The sequence below is a fragment of the Alligator sinensis genome, unplaced genomic scaffold, assembly GCF_000455745.1.
Source record: "Alligator sinensis unplaced genomic scaffold, ASM45574v1 scaffold289_1, whole genome shotgun sequence".
NCBI classification, from domain to species: Eukaryota; Metazoa; Chordata; order Crocodylia; family Alligatoridae; genus Alligator; species Alligator sinensis.
Genome location: NW_005841881.1, coordinates 3,893,272 through 3,911,888, shown reverse-complemented (window position 1 = coordinate 3,911,888; position 18,617 = coordinate 3,893,272). Strand labels below are relative to the sequence as shown.

At 40.7% G+C, this 18,617-nt stretch overlaps 1 protein-coding gene across 1 annotated transcript in view; it reads right to left on the bottom strand.

Annotated features, from left to right (window-relative positions):
- LOC112549217 (centrosomal protein of 128 kDa-like) overlaps positions 1-18,617 on the bottom strand; it is a 52,012-nt gene that overhangs the window by 11,298 nt on the left and 22,097 nt on the right. The window contains exons 3-4 of the mRNA XM_025196596.1: positions 10,776-10,853; positions 4,308-4,421 (exon numbers count right to left, since the gene is read on the bottom strand). Coding sequence (XP_025052381.1) covers positions 4,308-4,421; positions 10,776-10,853 — 192 coding nt within the window. The remainder of the gene's footprint in view (positions 1-4,307; positions 4,422-10,775; positions 10,854-18,617) is intronic.

Genomic DNA, 18,617 nt, shown 5'->3' with positions numbered 1-18,617 from the left:
TGGAGATCTGTATTAGCATCAAAGCAAGTAGTCTTGAATTATAATGCCCTCCAAAACAAGATTAAAAGCCTGGGTTCTTTTCCAAATTACTCCGTTTCTTGAGATGAGAGGAATGATAACACTCAAATGTATTTGTTCATGGAATACTGTACTTTGTTACTAAATTTCTTCACAACAGCCTCAGGGAATTTTCTTAAAAGTATTCTGCAATTTATCATTCTTGCTATTACATTTTGAAAACTAAACAGATAACAAAACAAAATCCAGCATTAATTTAGAAACTAAAATGGGCTTTTGTCCCATCAGTGAACAGGAGTTTACACCTATTAACATTAATAGGAATTACACACATAAATCTTGCGAGTCAATGAGCGACTGGGTACCTAAAATGTACATCCTACAGCAAAAACTTCTAAAAGAAAAACATCAATTTTTTCTTCTGCACATTAAATTCCAATCTGTTCTTTCTTGATCCTCATTCCTTCAGAAATGCAGTCTTAGAACAGAACTGTTAAACAAGCCCTAGCTGGTATGTATACCTTACCTGCAATCTCAGTATTATGAAAACCCTTTCCATTGGCAGGCATGACTTCTTCTGTACTGCATTTTTTCTCGCATACTTTGTGTACACACACACACACACACACGCGTGCATGTACATCTGTGTACATTTAGATTTTATGGTAGTGATCTTGTCTCTCTCAAAAGCTCAGCTCTTTCTGTTACATCCAACACCAAGACATTGCTTCTTGTTTTTCACTTTTTATTTAATTTGAATTCCCTATATTTTGTTTGATTACTACCGTATTTACTCAAATATAAGACAAGTTTCTCCCCAAACAGCATAGGGGAAAAAGCCTCTTATCTTACATTTGCATACAAGGAAACCACATAAAATATTCAGTGCAACCCATCTGAGTAAGACATATGGTAGAGCCCCTTAAGCACAGACCCCCTCAGCGACAAGTCTTTTCAAGTCATGATGATCCACTACATTGTACTCATTTCAACATCCTCTTCATTCCCACAGCTGGGCTGCACCTTTCTTTCCCATTTCCAATGATTCCTGTTTTTCACCAGCTTTAAATGCCTGGCAAATATCATGAAATGGAGCCCAAAACAGCTTGCTCAGAATCCTGTTGGCCCCTCTCTCAGACTGTTGCTTGTGATTAGTGTGGCCCTGCTCTGCATGAAATCAAGTTGGACCAAGCTGACCTATGCCTCATCTGCATATACTTTTTTTGGAGGATCCCAGGACTCGGGAAAAGAACACCCAGTTCCAGTCATGAGTGAGTGTTAATTAGCACATGGCTCCTTTGTAGGGGATATCTAGAGTACAAACACACACTGTGGGGTCCAACAGGCTTGAAATGCTGTTGACTCTGGTGGGGTCCAGCCCAATGAACTATATGGCGAGTCATGACCCTTTTGGCTTTGGACTAGTATGCATAATTTGGACTTTCTCTCAGTAGGTAACAAAGTGCTGCTTGTAAACTGTGTTTAGGGAGTACCTGTGCTAAAAGTTGCAGCAGTTTAAAAAAAGGCAAAATGCATTACTTATGCATGAACAAAGTCTATGGGTACAAGTCTATGCAAATTACTACAGCTATGTTTATTTCAGTTAGTTTTTTCCATGTGCTCAGGAAGAGCAAGGTCTGACACTAAGGAAAGGGAAGAGGTTGCAGAAGGAAGAAGTTGGGGGAGGAGGGGAGGGGAGAGTGCAAAGGAACTACCTGACCCCCCAGATGTAGTTTCCTTTCTATAACAGTGGGAGGCTGATACATTCAAAACAAACCTCTACTAATTAGATTCTATACTCGGAAAATTATATCAAATGTATAGATTTTCCTTATATGGAATCTAATTATTGGGAAGTCATCTTATAATCAGGGTTGTCTTATACCTGAGTAATTGTGGTATTTGTTCTAAGCCTTTACTAATTCCCTGTTTTTCCTCTCCAATACCACTCAGTGCCCACCTAACTGACAAGTCAGTATTGTAGTGCTTGAAAGCACTCTACCCCACTACCGGTGTTCCCTATTGTGGGAAATCTGACACTTTTACCTGTCCCAATAGCACTCATGGCTGATCCTGGGCTTCCAAGCAATAGGTTTTTCACAGCCTGTAATGAGCCTAAAGTCGACAGATGAAACGATAGATTGCACAAGAGGGATAAGAATCAGGAAAGAAAATAAAAAGCATAAGGAAAGAGGAAAACTGCTCTTAGGAGATCACTCGTTTTGCTTTTTTATTTTTTTGCTTAAAATCAAGATGCAAAGTGAGACCAGATATTGCATTTTTTGAGATTATTGTAAGAAAGCCAGCTGAAGGAAATGTGTTTTGTGGAAAGGCTTAGAGGAGATCATTCAGGAGGAGGTGGGCTGAGGCAAAGGGTGTGTGTAAGGAGACAAGAGAGTAAGAGAGAGAGAGAGGGAGAGAGAGAGAAAGCAAGTGAGAGAGCAAGAGAATGAGCAAGAGAGAAAAAGAGAGAGAAAGAAGTTGGTACAAGGCTCTGCAGAAGGTATTTATAAGCAGGCCCTTTCTTGAATCACCTACCAAGTACTTGGCTACTATGTATAAAAAAAAAGCACTTTATTTTATATATAGTGTGAATTGAAACTGTCAGAAACCGGCAACTTTGATGTTTCCAAAGAGTACACCTTTCTATCACTCAGCTTTACAGAATAGCTAATGACATATTGTAAAAATAAAATAAAGGAATTAATCAATAGTGTATTCGAAGCAGATGAGAGGGTGAGAAAGGCAAGCAATAAAGAGGGATTTCTTAGACTAAGCCAGGCTGATCACTGAAATCAGATTAGCACCTTCTGTTACTTATTTCTGAACATTCCGTTCCATTTGAAACAGCTGTGACAGCAGACAGGCCTGTATGTCGTGCAAAAAACCAATTAGGCCTTACTAAAGGGAAGCCATTAAATGCTCCCTGTTGTCTAAAGAGAGAGGCAATATTGTTTTGGAATCAGTCTTGTATTGGATTCTTAATATAAAGTTCAGATCAAGCCAGCAAAGTAAGCTCCGTCAGCTTAGCGCAATATTGTGCTACACCCTCAGCTGATACAGGCCTTCCTTACTCAGCATTTCAAGGTTTTCCAAAATCCGATAAGTACTGTAATGGTTACTGTTGCACAGGGCAAGAGAAGTAATGGAAGAAGAGGGCTAATTAGCACTTGAACTGAAAGAGAGGCTGCCTTGCATACCTCTTGCTAGTTACTCTCTATGGAAAGGAGAACTTGGATGCTCATTGGCTTTTAAGTACAGCAGCAGAGTATTAGAAGTCATTGGCCAGCTTTGTTCCTATGTTTCTCTTGCAGGGAAAAGAGACCAATGACTCCGTGCTTACAAGAGCAGAATAGGCAGACACCATATATCAAGAGCTACCCAAAAATAGGACTAAAAAACCCTAAACACAGCTGAGGCACGGAGTAGAAGAACCCACAAAGTCTTGGCAGCCTGACTAAAGTCTGACCACTTTCTCTTTGATGGTCTGCAGGAATATTGGCAGAAGCCTTTTTATTCGATTTTAGCTTTTCATAGAATCTATTTCCTGTTTCTGTCACACAGGAAATTGTCAGAATCTGATTACAGGAAACTGATTTTAGCTATGTAACCCAATGCATGACATGATAAATAAGCAGTCTGATGTAAATAGAGAAAATGTATTAGCAAGTACTAAATACATGCGCGGTAACAAAATTACTGTGCAGTAGTGCCAGCAAATCTTTTAAGTGGTGCTACTGTGCAGTAAACTAATAATACTGCACAGTAGCATGTTAGCACAGTCCGTACTGTGACACACTACTGTGTAGTATTTTTTGGTTACTACGCAGTCAACATTTCATGTAGACACACCCAATGAGCATCTTTTGTAAAGCTTCTAGAAGCAAGGGGACCCATCTAGGTTGTGGAAGACCTGGGTTCAGATCCCTACTCCTTTTGATTCAGAGTCTGTACTTGATCACTTTTTTTCCCTCTCTATTTCTACCTATTTCCTCCTACCCTTCTTGCTCCCAGATAACTCTGGGCCTGAGAAACCTGAAAGTTTAATTGACCCGAACACACTTCGGTAAAACAATCCAGTTTTAACAAATCCAACAAGACACTATTTCACCAAAAAATTCTGGCTAGGTCAAGTAGGTACAAGTTTCATACACCAACTATGATAAATGAAACGGAAACACTGTTCATGTAAGATTTCAGTCAATATGAGCCAATCTTCATAAAAAGCATGCTCATCCTATGGGCTGAATAAAAGCAGGAGTAAAACAAAAGAGAGGACAGACATATACCTTGAAACGTTGGATCTTTTTTTTTGAGTCTTCCAGCTGCTGCTGTAGGGATCCCACTATTTCTTTATATCTAGTGTATCTCTCTTCAATCATCTCTCTCTGGCGATACGCTTCCTGGAAACACAATGAAAGGACTGAATTTTTTTGCAAAGTGAAAAACAGCTAATGAAAGAAACTTAGTTTGCTACTGTAAATGAAAATATCACTAATAGATTTTCAGAAGAGTAAATACTAGCTTTTGGAGCTAGAAATACATGGAACATGCTGTCTTGCTGCTGATCAAAGAGAGCAGCTCAGTACAGAATACTCATGTTAAGAACAGTCTTCCTCCTTGTTAATTAATATCGTTTAAAATAAACTATTTCTTACATCTTCCCAAAATAAATTATGCCATGGCTACTAACAGAGCAATTTAGTTCATTTCTTTATGGGGAAAACAGAATTTAATTTATTTACCTATAGCTGCATTAAGAAAAAGATGTTCTCCACATACATGCAAACAATACTTTGAAAATAAAATAATAATAGTAATAATAACAACAACGATGATGATGCAACAAATGCACACATAGCAAGCTAGTCAACCTTTTGCCCTAACATTTTAGTCATGGTAGTTACAGGCAGCGTTCCCTCTATGCTGTGTGGCACATGCAGTCATGCAGGCATGCCTGGCAGCTTGGCATGAGTGCACCTGCATGGCTGCACACACTGTGCAGCTTAGAGGGAATGCTGGTTACAGGAGAATAAAGATGAGTTCTATTCTGGTCCAAACTTCACGATAGGAACTTAGTTAACAAATCATATTTCAGAACTTTTTGAAGCGATTATGATATAAGAAGTAGAAATAATCAGTGTTGCTTTCAGATTCCAGATTTAATTCTCAGTGTTCCCAGTTAAAATCAAGCCTTTTGAATGGTGACTGACCAAATTTGTTATGCAATAAAAAAGAATGAACAATCAGAAGCATATAATGCCATTTTTACCACAGCAGTTATTAGAGCACTCCTATAATCTAAAAGTCCTAAAATCCCTAGGAATAAAATAACTAGCAAGAAGATTTAGCTCCATCTTGGTTTCCCACAGCAGATAACGATTTTCCGGAGTTTACAGAAAATATATTAAAAATGGAGGTCCTGTCTGTTCTGTATGGATATTATAGTTTATTTTGCTTTTCAGAAAAGTTTAGAATTCTTCCTAAAATGTCCCTTTCTTTGTAGCGCTGCAAAATACTTCATGCATGTTTGTTCCCTAACTCTACCTATGGCTACATTTCAGTTCTGATGTGTTTAAATACCCAAAATACCAACAAGCCTAATATTAGATTCACTTGATATCAACCCATCACAGCACCCCTTCGAAGTAGGTATTACCCTCATTCCACAAAAAAGGAGATCTATGTACAGTCAAACTAAGTTTCTTGCTCATGGTCAGAACGTTGGAGCATGAAGCAGAGTGTGGGATGCTGATTCTGATCTGATACATTTAAGTTAAATCAGAACTTGAGCTGACTGAAGAATGAAATCCTGTTGGCAGCAACTTTTAAGGTTTCCAAATTAATTTTTGTTCTGTATGGCTAGGGACAGACATTCAAAAAGTTAGAGCCTGAATTGATTCAACCTTTGCAGGTTAATTTAACCTGCCTAGGCTGAACCGGTTTGTAACAGGGCAAACATTGTCTCTGGACTGAGACCTTGCAGGCACATGCCTGCAGTTGCTCAGGCCAGGCACCGGGGGCGCTAGAGCATGCCCTGGGCTGCAGGGAAGCTGTGCTGGGGAGGCGTGACCAGTCTGGGGTGAACTGGCCAGAGAGCGATTTAATTCCTCCCTCTCTTTCCCACCGGTGGGGACCCGAGCTGGGTCTGCTGGGCGCTCCCCCCTCACTGCTGCAGCAGCAGGGCACCATGGCCCCTGACGCAGAGAGGGGCAGGGAGGAGAGTTAGTCTGCCCTCCACCCCCACTGGCATGCAGGTCTGCCTGCTGTTGCTGCTGCAGTCCCTGTCCTGGAATAAGCCCTCTGCTAGCCCTAGGGAAGAACCCCTGTCCCTGGCCCCCCACCCTAAGGCGCCCTGCTGGCCAGCATCTGACCGTGCCCCCACCCTGCCACTGCAGCGGGAGGGGGCAGGGCCCTTGTTGGGGGCAGCAGCCCCTGTCATAATGTGGGACAGCGCAAGCCCCTTCCTGGTGGGGGTGCTGCACTGTGGGGCCAGCAGAGCTGCAGTAGGCTGCATGTGGCAACACCAGGATCTGGAGTGGGCCAGAGCCCTGCGAGCCCCCCACAGCGCTGCCGCGCTCCACAGCAGCCCTGCCTGCCCTGCAGAGAGGCCCCTGCCAGGAAGGGGCTCGCGCTCTGGGAAGCCATGATGGGCTGCTGCCTGTCACGGTTACTCACCACTCACCATGCCAGCAGCTGGAGCAGTGAGCGACCAGGACAGGTAGCAGCCCGTTAGGTCTTCATAGAATCATAAATGTCTTCCCAGAGCACGAGCCCTTTCCCAGTGGGGGTTGCTCTGCAGGGTCAGCAGAGCTGCTGCAGAGTGCAGCAGCACTGCGAGGGGCTTGCAGGGCTCTGGCCCACTCCGGACCCCGGTGCTGCAGCACGTAGCCTGCCACAGTTCTGCCAGCCCCGTAGAAGTGCCCCCACCAGGAAGGGGTTCGCACTCCCCCACATTATGACAGGAGGTGCTGCCCCCAACAAGGGCCCTGTCCACTCCCGCTGCAGCGGGGGAGAAAGGAGGAAGGGGGCACGGTCAGGCAAGGCCCCTAGGGGGAGAGAGGGGCAGCAGGGGGTGCAGCGGCGGGGGCAGCCAGACCTGGCTGCCAGTGGGGCAGAGGGGAGACTAACCCTCCTCCCTGTCCTCCTCTGCCTCAGGGGCCATGGTCCCCGCTGCTGCAGCAGCAAGGAGGAAGTGCCCGGCAGACCCGGCTCGGGTCCCTGCAGGTGGGATAGAGAGTGGGGAATTAAGCCCCTCCCTGGCCAGACCTCCACCCCTGCCTCTCTCTGCTCTGGCTGGGGAGCAGAGAGCCCAGCCCAGAGAGAATGCCAAGATGCTGGGGGTCTCTGGTTTAACTTAAACCAGCAAAACAAAAGCAGAGCATTTGAATGTTTTAGTAAAAATCATATAAATAGGTATGAGAGCAACATGAGGTTATGATACTGCTTGTAGATGCAAGGAGACCTAGCTTCAAGTCCAACCTCTGACTTGTTCAGAACAGAATTTCTCAGCCTAGAGTACTTCAATGTAGGAAAAGCAGAGACCTGAACCCAGGTTTTTCACATCCCAAACCTATGTTCTACTACTGGGCACAACAGTGTGGAAGGCAGCCTCTCTCTAAAACTCAGAAAAAAATATTGATGAAGCCTAAAATGGAACATGATGTAACAACTCTCTTTCATCAAAATTTTACTTAATTGAAGCTATTCTGATAAGTTGTACATTATGAAAACAACAAATACACTATGTAAAACAAAGATAAATTCTACAACAACAAGAATATAGTCCTAGCCATATACGTCTTTTAAATGCCTGTGAATTCCTTAAGATGAAAGATTCTATATGAAAAACAAATGCAAATCATTATGTATTTTCCCTAATGCCAAGTTAAATAGTTCTGATTTAAAGGGGGTATTTTTTGCTTTTTATTTATTTATTTATTTTTGAGTTACTGGGTTCCCAACTCTCCTTTAGAAAACAACTGATTCCAGGAACAGAATTTCCTAATTCTCATGAATGTAAAAGAATTACAGCATTGTAATTGATCTATTAGGCCTCAGAAGATCTAATTTTAGGTTTACCAGCCTTAACAGTCTCCCCCTTAAGGCTGTCAACTTGCTCCAAAAAGTCAAAATTACCATATATCTTGATTTGGCAGTGCTACTGCAGGGAAAAAAAAGCCATTCTTGTTGACATTAGGTAAAAGTAGTATAGAAGCCATATAAACAGATTTCCTGTAAGGCTCAGCTATTTCCTCTTACTACTTTGGATGCAATAGGAAAGTATTTTAAGAACTAGGATGAATGCATTTAATTGCAGTGCTTTAAATGAGTTTTATTGAAAATGATTAAAACAGAGCAACCCTCCACACTGCAAATCAGCAGCATGGGGAATGCCTGCATGAGCACTCTAGTAATCCATTTTTACCTCTGTGCTGCTATACACATGCCTAACACTTTACAGGCAAAACAAGACAACAAGGGCTTTTCATTCCAAAATATGTCACTCAAGGTATATGGAGAGTAAATATATAAGCACTACAGCTGCTTACAGACATGAACCTCCTCCCCCCCACCTAAAAAAATGGCAATTTATTTTCAGTTTGGTGCACCCCCACACTGAGCACAGTGCATGTCCATAAGAGTTTCTTTGACCCGGCTCACCCAACGTCTGTATAGATCGGGTGCTTCAGCAGCACTTTTATCGAATAGATGATTGAATCAGCTTTTAGATAAAAGTGCCAAAAAGCCCCACTGAAGTGTTCAATCTACACAGATGCTGGGGAGCCAGGTCAAACTAACACACTTCCTCTTGTGGTAAAGCGCTGTTTTGTTTTTTGTTTTGTTTTTTTCACGTTGTACTCTGCACCCAATCAACTATGAACTGGTTTTTGACCTTTGAATATAATTTCAAACCCCTCTTCTTTCTTTCCTTTAGGGATATCATGCGACTGTGAACATATATTACATTTGTAGTGCTAAAAGTGCCTCAGTAGCACAACAAAAAGTTAAGCCCCACCCTCCGCCCCTAGAGCTACAAAAAAGGCACGAGCACTACAATAATGTCAGAGGCACTATAGAAGTGATTCTGTTTCAAACAGCAATTTCCCTGTAGCATTATGTTTTGATAGCTCATTGTCCTCCATAGGAAGTTGACTGACTGCCCAGTGATCCCCATTCATGCTGGAGGGGAGAGCAGGCTGTCAGTGATGGGGTTCACTGCTTGGATCCCTGAGGGACATGTTGCAGCCTTCTATCATCCCATGGCTGGAGAGCATAGCACTGCAGCAACTTTGTGGTGCACATATGCATGCCCCTTATAATGTTCTATTTTTATAGCACTACAAAATGCTGAGGGCACTTGTAGTGCTACATATAACAGCTGGCAACAGCCTCTGTTAGGTGCTTTAAGGCATTGTGTTTGAGAGTCTGAGAAATTATACAAATTGTAAGTGAAATCCTCCTTGCCTTTTTCAAAAGAATAGTTCTGAACTCAGAGTATCAATATGAGAATGGTAAATTTATCACATTACTACTATAATTCTCTTAATCATCTGCAACAATCTCTTCTGGATCTGGCACAGAAGTTCAATACACCAGTTTAATCTAAATCAGTTCTCTGATACTGCATCCATCCAGGTTTATTTTAAACTGGTTTTGGCCACTTTGAAAGCAGTTTATGTGCACTGAACTTCTGTGGTGTTTCAGATTTGAACTAGTTTCCGATCACTTATACCAGTTTATGTCTAACTTCCATCCCTAGCCTTGGTAGCACAACTTAGTGGCAAAAGGCAATAGCAGAAAGGTGAATGTTCTAAGGATGAGGCTGGGAGCACTCAATTCATTCTGTTGGGCCAGGAAGCAGCAAAACACTTCAACATATGTTTAATTTTAATCAAATACTTTAATCCATCCATACCGAGTAAAATAGTTACCTTTTATTGGAACTTAAGCAAATGCTTCAACAGAATATGAAGTGTTTTGCTGAACTGGGGCCTCGTGATTAAATTCTTATTTGAAAAATTTGTTACACAGACTATAAAAGACCTGCATCACCTATTGAAGCTTTCTGTAGAAGGCCTTATTACATGAAGTTGTTGCAAGAAAAGTAGGAGTTTACATTTATAGAAAGCAGCGATACCGTATTTATCCATTTTGCATACTGAACCTTCTGCATGTTTTTTTCTTATACATGAAAGTGTGTTTACCCAATATAATGAATGAGCTTGAGACTCAAATAGCTTTCTTGTTGATTACACAGTTTTCAGAGTCTTATCAATAAATGAGTACTGTGGATTCACAGCCCATATCAGCAGACCTTATTTTGTACAACACTGCAGGGAGAGGTATGTGATGTTAAGTCTCTATAAAACAAACAATAACTTGCCTCTTTTTAACGATTAACATGATTCATTTCAGAAACCACCATCACTGATCAAAAGCATGTTAAAAAAGTATTTTGAACAGTTGGTGGAATACAAGGACCAGAAATATTACACTCACGTATGTATGTTTGCTTAAACTGAAGGCTTTACAGTGTAGAACTCTAGCATTTCCTTTGCAGTATAAAGCTAAACTAATTCCCCAAGAGTAGGAAAATAAAACCTACTAAAACTATAAGAGTAAGAACTAGAATACTACAGTTTGGATTTCATCACATCTGCCCTAGTAGCTGATTTCTCCTTGCATGTCAGGAGGATGTCAATTGCCCTCAATAATTCAGAACTACAGAGAGAGACAAGTCAAAATTTTCTCACTCCAAAATCTTTGAAATCTTCTAAAAGGCTGAGTTTCTCGGGAACAGACTCCAGATGGTCTAAGGCCACTCGGGTACTCTGAGAAACAGAACAAGAAAAAAAAACACATAGAAATTTAATCAATGCTTTCAGCCCTTCTCTAAAGTCAAAAATACTAAAAATCATTTTGCGCCAATGTGAACGTACAGCACATATGTAAATACTTGTGCCTGAGTGTGTGTGTCAGTAAACTATACAGTCAGCACAGCTGCTATAATAGCAAAAAATAAGAACAACACAACTCTTGACAAATAGCATCCTTGAGCTTCCATAAAAAATGAATCTACTTCCTGATCACAGCAATTATTATTAAAAATGGAATTAGTTTCTAATTTTATTGTTTCACCATTAAAAAGTAAAATAGATTTAGTGAAAATATTAATCAGCAAACTTGCAATGGCAGTTTTTACATCTATGTGTACTCATGTAAAGGTAGACATTAGACAAATGGTTGTATTTGATAAATACTCAAAATTCCATGTTTCTATTTGAAATAAGTTACCTACTGATAATTTACTTACTGCCTTAGAAATATTTGGGCCTGGAATCAATAATAATACATACAGGATTTTGTTTCTAGACTAATAGTTCAAATCTACCCTGTAACAAGAACAACTAAAAACAAGTATGCAGCATGATCCAAGGAAGGGCACGGCCTGAGTAAATGGTGTATGAACTTGTATGGAGTAGCCACCTTCATTCAGCCAGCGTCCTTTGGAGGTCCCCTAAGGTTGCCCACCCATTACTTGCTGAGAGGCAGGTGAGAACTTCTTTACTCCTTGTGCTTTCTTAAGAGTGCTTTCTGCAGCACTGGCACAGGTGATATACATTTCAGTTTCCTGCATCAGGTCCTTTTAGTTCATTCATAATCTATAAAGCTACCAATAATAGGCACCATGATCCTTACTGCTAAGATGCCAATTTGAAATACAAACCAAAATTAAGCAAAAACCCATAAGCCAAATAAAATAATAAACTTCTGAGTCAAATAACATCAGGCCTTGAAGGGTGTACAAACTTCACCCTCAACTAAGAAAACTTTCCTGCCAGTCCTAGGGAATTCAGATCACCAGACTGACAAGAGCATTCTAGCTGTGTTAGAGACCAAGGTTTTAAACAGTGAACCCAACACCCCAAAGGTAAAGCTGGATATTTCAGAGCACAGATGTTACTTGCTTAATGCAACCTGCCCTGAAAGGCTGCGTTCTGTATCAGACAAATCTCCCTTCCAGTTTTTCAGGGTCACCTAATTTTATAGTAGTACAGAATGTATTATGGCAAATGCATGAAAAATTGTTCTAAGGTCAGCACTAACAAGGAAAATATACACCTCGCTGGATGAGCAAAAATTAAATAAAACATTCTCTATGGGTTGCAACTGTTACCAAAGCCAATAAATCCATACTCAGGGTTGTTTTTTATTTCTGCACGAAGCAAAAACAATAAAGAATGCAGTTTCTCTAAAGCATATAGTTAAGAAATATATTTAGGAATCATATCTCAATCACCTAACAGACAACCCCCCCCTCCCCCCCCTTGTAATGGCAAAGGGACAATTGAGCAGATACTTAGATGGCAACTCAAGAAGCAATATTATAATTATTTATACTGCAGTAGTGAATGGAGGCCACAGATTAAGTTTTCTAGTGTGCCAAGTACTGTGTATATGCTCGCACACATACATGCCAAGACTGTCCTTGGCCCAAAGAGCTTAAAATCTTAGTAACACCGTGTCTTTTAATGTACAAAAAGAAAATGTCAACAAGTGCAACATGTCTAGCAGTATAGATGAGTTATACAAGGCAACTACAGCATTTGTTGAATGTTGTTTTTCTTATGTATAATTAAATAAGACCATCAGCCCCCAATCCTTGAAATCCACTAAATGCTTCCATTGATTTCAAGATCCAGTTTAAACAGTTCTCCTTTTTAGATTATATATGAATACCCGGGGGGGAGTGTACAGCACGTGCCCTGGAGGCTGGGCTGCATGGCAGCAGCGGGAGTGTGGCGGCAGTAAGCAGGAGCTCCCGCAGACACCACCAGCGCTAGTGGCGGCAGGAGAGAGGGTGGCGGTGCACCCCCTTTTTGTAGGGGATGCACCACCATGCTCAGGGGGTGCACATGCAGCCCTTACTTGTTGCCCCTGTGTGTGTATAGATATAGATATACATTTTACTGACTAGTGGAAGCCTCTGTGATGACCTAATGCTTGATAAAGATGAGTACAGAGCTTCAGGTGTCTTCCTGGAGCAAATGTCAGGAATAGAGATGTTCTATAGGAAAGTCACCAGTCACTTAGGCTCTGATCAGCTTGAATACTACCATCAATGGTTCCATCTTAGTAATATTTCAGCACACCCTGCTATCTGTTTAGACACATATTAAGGACAAAAGTGTTGCTTCTTTTGACCTTTTGGTTGTGGAAACAAATAGCTATGGGGATTTCTGGACAGGTTTACTTTTGTGCTGGTAAAAGAATAAGCTTTGCTTCACATCCAGCTTGTGTAGTGATGCTTCACATCTCAAAGAATGTGGTTTGGAAAGAAGATTGATAGAGGAATCTGATGACTAAAGTTACATTCTATAACAAACTTGAATAAATACTCAAAGTGAGCTGATAAAAAGACCTTTCTCTAGAATCACGTGACCTCTTGCACCAAAAGGTTGGTACTACAATGGGTTATGTGATTATCTTAACTGTGAGCTTTTAAAGAAAGGAACTGAACTTCCTTAAGTCCAAAAAGAGATACAGTCCTCCCCTTCTTTTTGGACTAGGAAGCTACTGTTATAAAACCCCTTTGACATACTGCAGAAAAGCTTTCCTTTATGTATCCCGATACTGTAAGGGAAGACACCTCCTGTCTAAGCAACATCTTGTGATAAGGGTTTCTCAAAAGGGGTATGGAATATGGGGACTGGAAGTAGGCAGTACCCTGAACTGGACAGTACAGTCAGCTGTGACGGTGCCTAGATCCATTGGTTTGTTGTGATATGCCTCCACACCTATCATAAAGAAGATGAAAAAGACCTAAAGGGTAAGGAAGGGGAAGCTGGTATCTTGAAGTGGATAGCATCTTTCAACCATCCCATCAAAAGGTTCTTCTACTGTTTGAGAAGTTGATAAGTCAAAAGGCCTGCAGTGGAAGGTTGCTATCTTTTTGTAAAAGTACTGGTGCTTCTTTGGGGTCTTGGAGGACAGTACATGAAAAGCAGAGAGGAAGATGGTGTCTCTGGTAGTCCCTGGCTAGCATGTGCCTTGTTTTTATATCTCCTCTTCAGAGCGGGTGAATAAACATGTAGAGGGCATAAGGCGACTCTGGAAACTTCAAAAGTATTCCTGTTTCAAAGATGGAATACATGCCCAAAGGGAAAATTCTCTGTCATACTCTGTCCCTATCCAGGACACTCAGAGCCTTAAAGCAAAGATGAGAATCTCATAAAACACAGCTTTGACCTTCAACTGAGAAATATCTGATGCACTGAGAGTCTGTTGAAGTGAGGTTTTTGGCCACTAAGTGCCTCTCCTCAAGTAGGGCAGCAAATGCTTCTTGTGAGTCTACTAGAGTTTGATCAGTAAAGGATAGCAGGCACTCACAGATTCTAAAATTGTACTGAGCCATTACTGACCTAGTAATTGGCCTTTCAAATTAAAGGTTAAAAGAGTACCGCCTTCTTTCTCAGCAAGGGCAGTCTATTCAGATTTTCTCTTTCGAGATTCTATGAAACTTTTCAGTTTTCTAATTGGCTTCACTGACCACCAATGAGTAAGGTATGAGTCTACACAGGAAATATCTGCACCCTTGGAAGGTACTTTATATCTGCTTGTCAACCTTCCAAACAGCTAAGTGTTCCTCCAAAAATTTTTGCAGGGTCCCTTATAGCCTCACTGATAAGGAAAACTACTTTGCTAGATGCAGAGTACTGTTAAGATATCTGTGCATCTGTAGGCTTTTCAATCCCCTGCACAGGAATTTGCAGAAGCCTGAGTCACCAGTTTCACGATGTCTTTGAAGACCTAAAATGTCTATCTGTGATGGTAAAGGAAGGACAACTGCTTCATGAGGGAAGGAGACGGGTGGGTTAGGATGAGGCATTTCCCCCCTCCACACACATATCCTAGAGATGGATCTAGAGATTCCTTGCATTCTGGGAAAGTAGGATCTGAAGACTGAGCAAGGGCAGCCTGTGATGCTGAAGCAGATGAACACAATCATAGATAGTAAGACTTGTCATTGTGGAGTCTCTCTGTACATGGGGCTCATGGCCAAAAGCATAGAATAGAAATGTTAGAGAAACATCTCTGAGACCACTGAATTGGAACTCAGGAAGTCTGAGGTAACAGTTTGGAGATCCAAGGCTCCAAAGAAAAAAGATAAACACACCGAGAACCACAGCCACAGTCAAAAGAGGTATCTGGTGAAAAGACTGCAACTGAGTGCCAACAGGCCTGGCACTGGGAATCATTTCCTGAACAAGGCCAATGCTGGTGACCCTGTACAAGCACATCTAGGGAAAGCTGCCTGTCAAGCTGCCTGATTGAGAGGGGTCTTTAAGAAGTTGGAGATGGAGATCTCTCTCGGGAACTATTTCTAGTGCTGTGTTCTGAAGGAGAATTTCTTTGATGCTTTTGATGAAAGTGGTTTTCTAAAGAGAGAATTCATGCTCCTGGAAAGTTTGTGTCCACTTAAGTCCTAAGCCCCAGGGTCAGAGTTTGACCCTAAAAAATTATCCAGGAGATAAATCTGGATTCTAACCCCGAGTCCCTTCCTGGTCAGGAAGTGACTGACTTCGGAATAGTGCACTCTCCATGGATAGAAGATTCTCAATACAAGTACTTAGTGTGCCCATATGTGGCAGAAAGGAGAACTGTTTGAGTTCTGGAGACCTGGGGGAAACCATGTCAATAATAAAAATCAAGGGGCAAATGGATCCTTACGTAGCTAAAGAAACCTCGTAGCACAGGCAAGGAGAGACTAAACAAGGTAGAAAAAAAAGAGGATAACTAACCGAAGGTCCAAGACCAAGAAAAAAAGTGAAGAAAGGTAGGTTCTGAGAATAGCTGCAGGCCAAAAATGTGGTCTGCATTAGCGTGACGAAACCCTATCCTGAGGCAACATGGCTAGAAGGAACAAAGGAATGGATAGTTCATATGTCCCTTTGTCCCTTTGGTTCAGATCATTAGGAGAAGCAGAGTCCATGCACAGCGTATGGGTACTGCTAGGACAAAAAGTCTCTGAGTTGGGAGTGCTTGAGGCACATACGCACCCACAGCAGAATTAATATGAATATAGACAAACCCTTAAATGACAACTATATTTCACAGTTTTTGTAGGCATGCCACAAATCAGCCCTGCATCATCTCGAACTGCTATTCCAGTCTCCTTCCCCTGCCTAATCTGTTCCTCTGCTTTGCGCTTTCTGCCTTATCTGCCACTGTGCTACTTGCCCCTGGCCTGATTTGCCAAACATGGAGGCTGCCTGTGCCACTTGTGGTATGTATGCCACAGCTTGGCCACTCCTGAGCTAGATGTATGAGGCAAGAGACCACCTGTTCCCATTCTTCTTCAAGTAATTTTCAACCCTTGTCATAGGCACTTAAGAAATAGGCACTCTAAGAAATAGATATAATATCACATGAAGCACCATATAGTCTGTATACAACTGTAGTAATTTATTTTAAAACGAAAATCTTCCATTTTTTCTATAAAAGTGGTAAATGACTTCAGCTTTTATAGCAATGGAGTTCTACATGCATGCTTTCTGCCTCAGATGCTGAAATATTATGGATCCTTACTGGACTAAATGAGGCCCCTCTTTGGGAGGATTTAACAGCAACATGTGAAAATATTGTTCTAAATAGACACATTTCAGTACAGATCTGGATGAAAGGCCTAATTAAAAATGTTATTCAAAGCCCTTGGTCCGAGATACAATGAGCTTTTAAAACATTAAGTATATCAATACAGAAAAAAGACTATTTTACAAATATTCTATTCAATGTGTGTAATATTCTGTCAGGTTTCCATCATGACCAGTATACTGCCACAATGACTTTGTTTTCTTTTACCAAGTAAAAGGATAATGTGCTACTTTTGTCCTGCTTCATATTATCCTCCCTGTTTCCAGTGCTTCTACAGAGAAAAAATATTGAGAGAATATAGTCTGGGAAGATATAGCATTCCTCAAGAACATGAAATTCTGGAAACTCTCCAGATCATAAGAAAAAAAAGAATAACTAGAATGAGTTCAGACTGGTTAATGCAGGAACTGGTTTGTGCCTTTTTTTTTTATTTGGTTCTTGCACATTAGTATTTGATTTGGTAGGGTCATTAAAAAATAATTGCCAGAGGGTATTCACATGCTGAAACTCTGCCTTTTATGCTAAGAACTCTAGGATCTTGCTGACCCCAAAATGCAACTTTTTAAGCCTTCAGTCTTTATTTACACAAACTATTAAAGATCTGAGATCTTAAATGGTGTATCTTTATAATTTTTACAAGGATTTTAGCCAAAACAAGCAGTTGCAAATTATGTCTGAAAAGTGAACAAAAAAATATAAAAGGATCGAGATACTTAAATATTCAAGGTGAAGTAAGGTGAAATAATTAAGGAATATACAGTTTTTCAGTTTGCAATGACTAGAGGCAAGCATGCAGCTACATACAATTCAGCAGAAAGCTGTTTCAATAAAGTTGCATAACACATTTGTTGAAACTGATCCAAAACATTTGCAGAAAACATACTGGTCTCAACTAAAATTTGTCACAGGGAAGTAGAATGCTCCCTCTTCTGTCTATCATGTCTAGACTTCTGATGTAAGTTGCAGGATGAAACATGCATTGAAGATGCAGTTGATGATGCATATCAACTTGTTCCAGCAAAAAAGCTAAGTAACTGCTAAAATCAATTTAATTTAACTCCTTCAAATAAATCTGATGCATTTTAATTTAAATCCATTAATTTGTCTTTTCATTTCATATTACTGCTGCACTGGGGGGCCAGGTTGGCATGGGTGCTAAGGCGCATGATTAATAACCCAAAGGTTGCAAGATCAAGGCCATAGCAGAAGTGCTCACAGCATGGCCCTCTCAGATTCCAATGATCTGTGAATTTTGCTAAATACCTTGTTATAACAAGGACATGGGAAGGAAGGAAAGACGGTTACACTGCTTTGCTACATTTTAAAAATCTAACAAAAATACTATGGGTAAGGATCTACAAAAAACAACTCTGAAAAAACACCAGATGCTGGGGACATAAAGCATGAAGGAGAATGTTGAATTGGGTTGAAAACTGACCAAAGAGGTGGGATGAAAAAAATGTGCATACTTACGGTGATTTATTTTTGAATACAAAACTAATTTTGCTGAGACTTGCAAAATTCTAACTCTGAGCGAGTAATATTTTTGACAACAAGTAAAGCAAAAGTTGTCTCCTTGTCATCAGCACTGTTGTACAGGTGGGTGAGTGGTTTTTTCTACTCAGCCAGCAAATTTTCAGGGCAGTTTCATTCAGCTGAACTGAACAGCATACTTATATCATCAAGCATTATATTTGATAGTCTAATTCTGTATTTTTTAAAAGTAAAATTCTTTATGCATCCATAAAATAAATGTCCAAAGAATAATAGAAACAAATATTTCCATCCACATCACATCTGGCTTTCCCCACACAAGGTCTTACAATTTGCAACAATAAAATTAATAAGCAGTACACACAGTTGGATTAGTTTATACCTCCATTGTGTAGACAATGATAAGCATATCACATGCTGATTAACATGCTTTCCACAGACTGTAA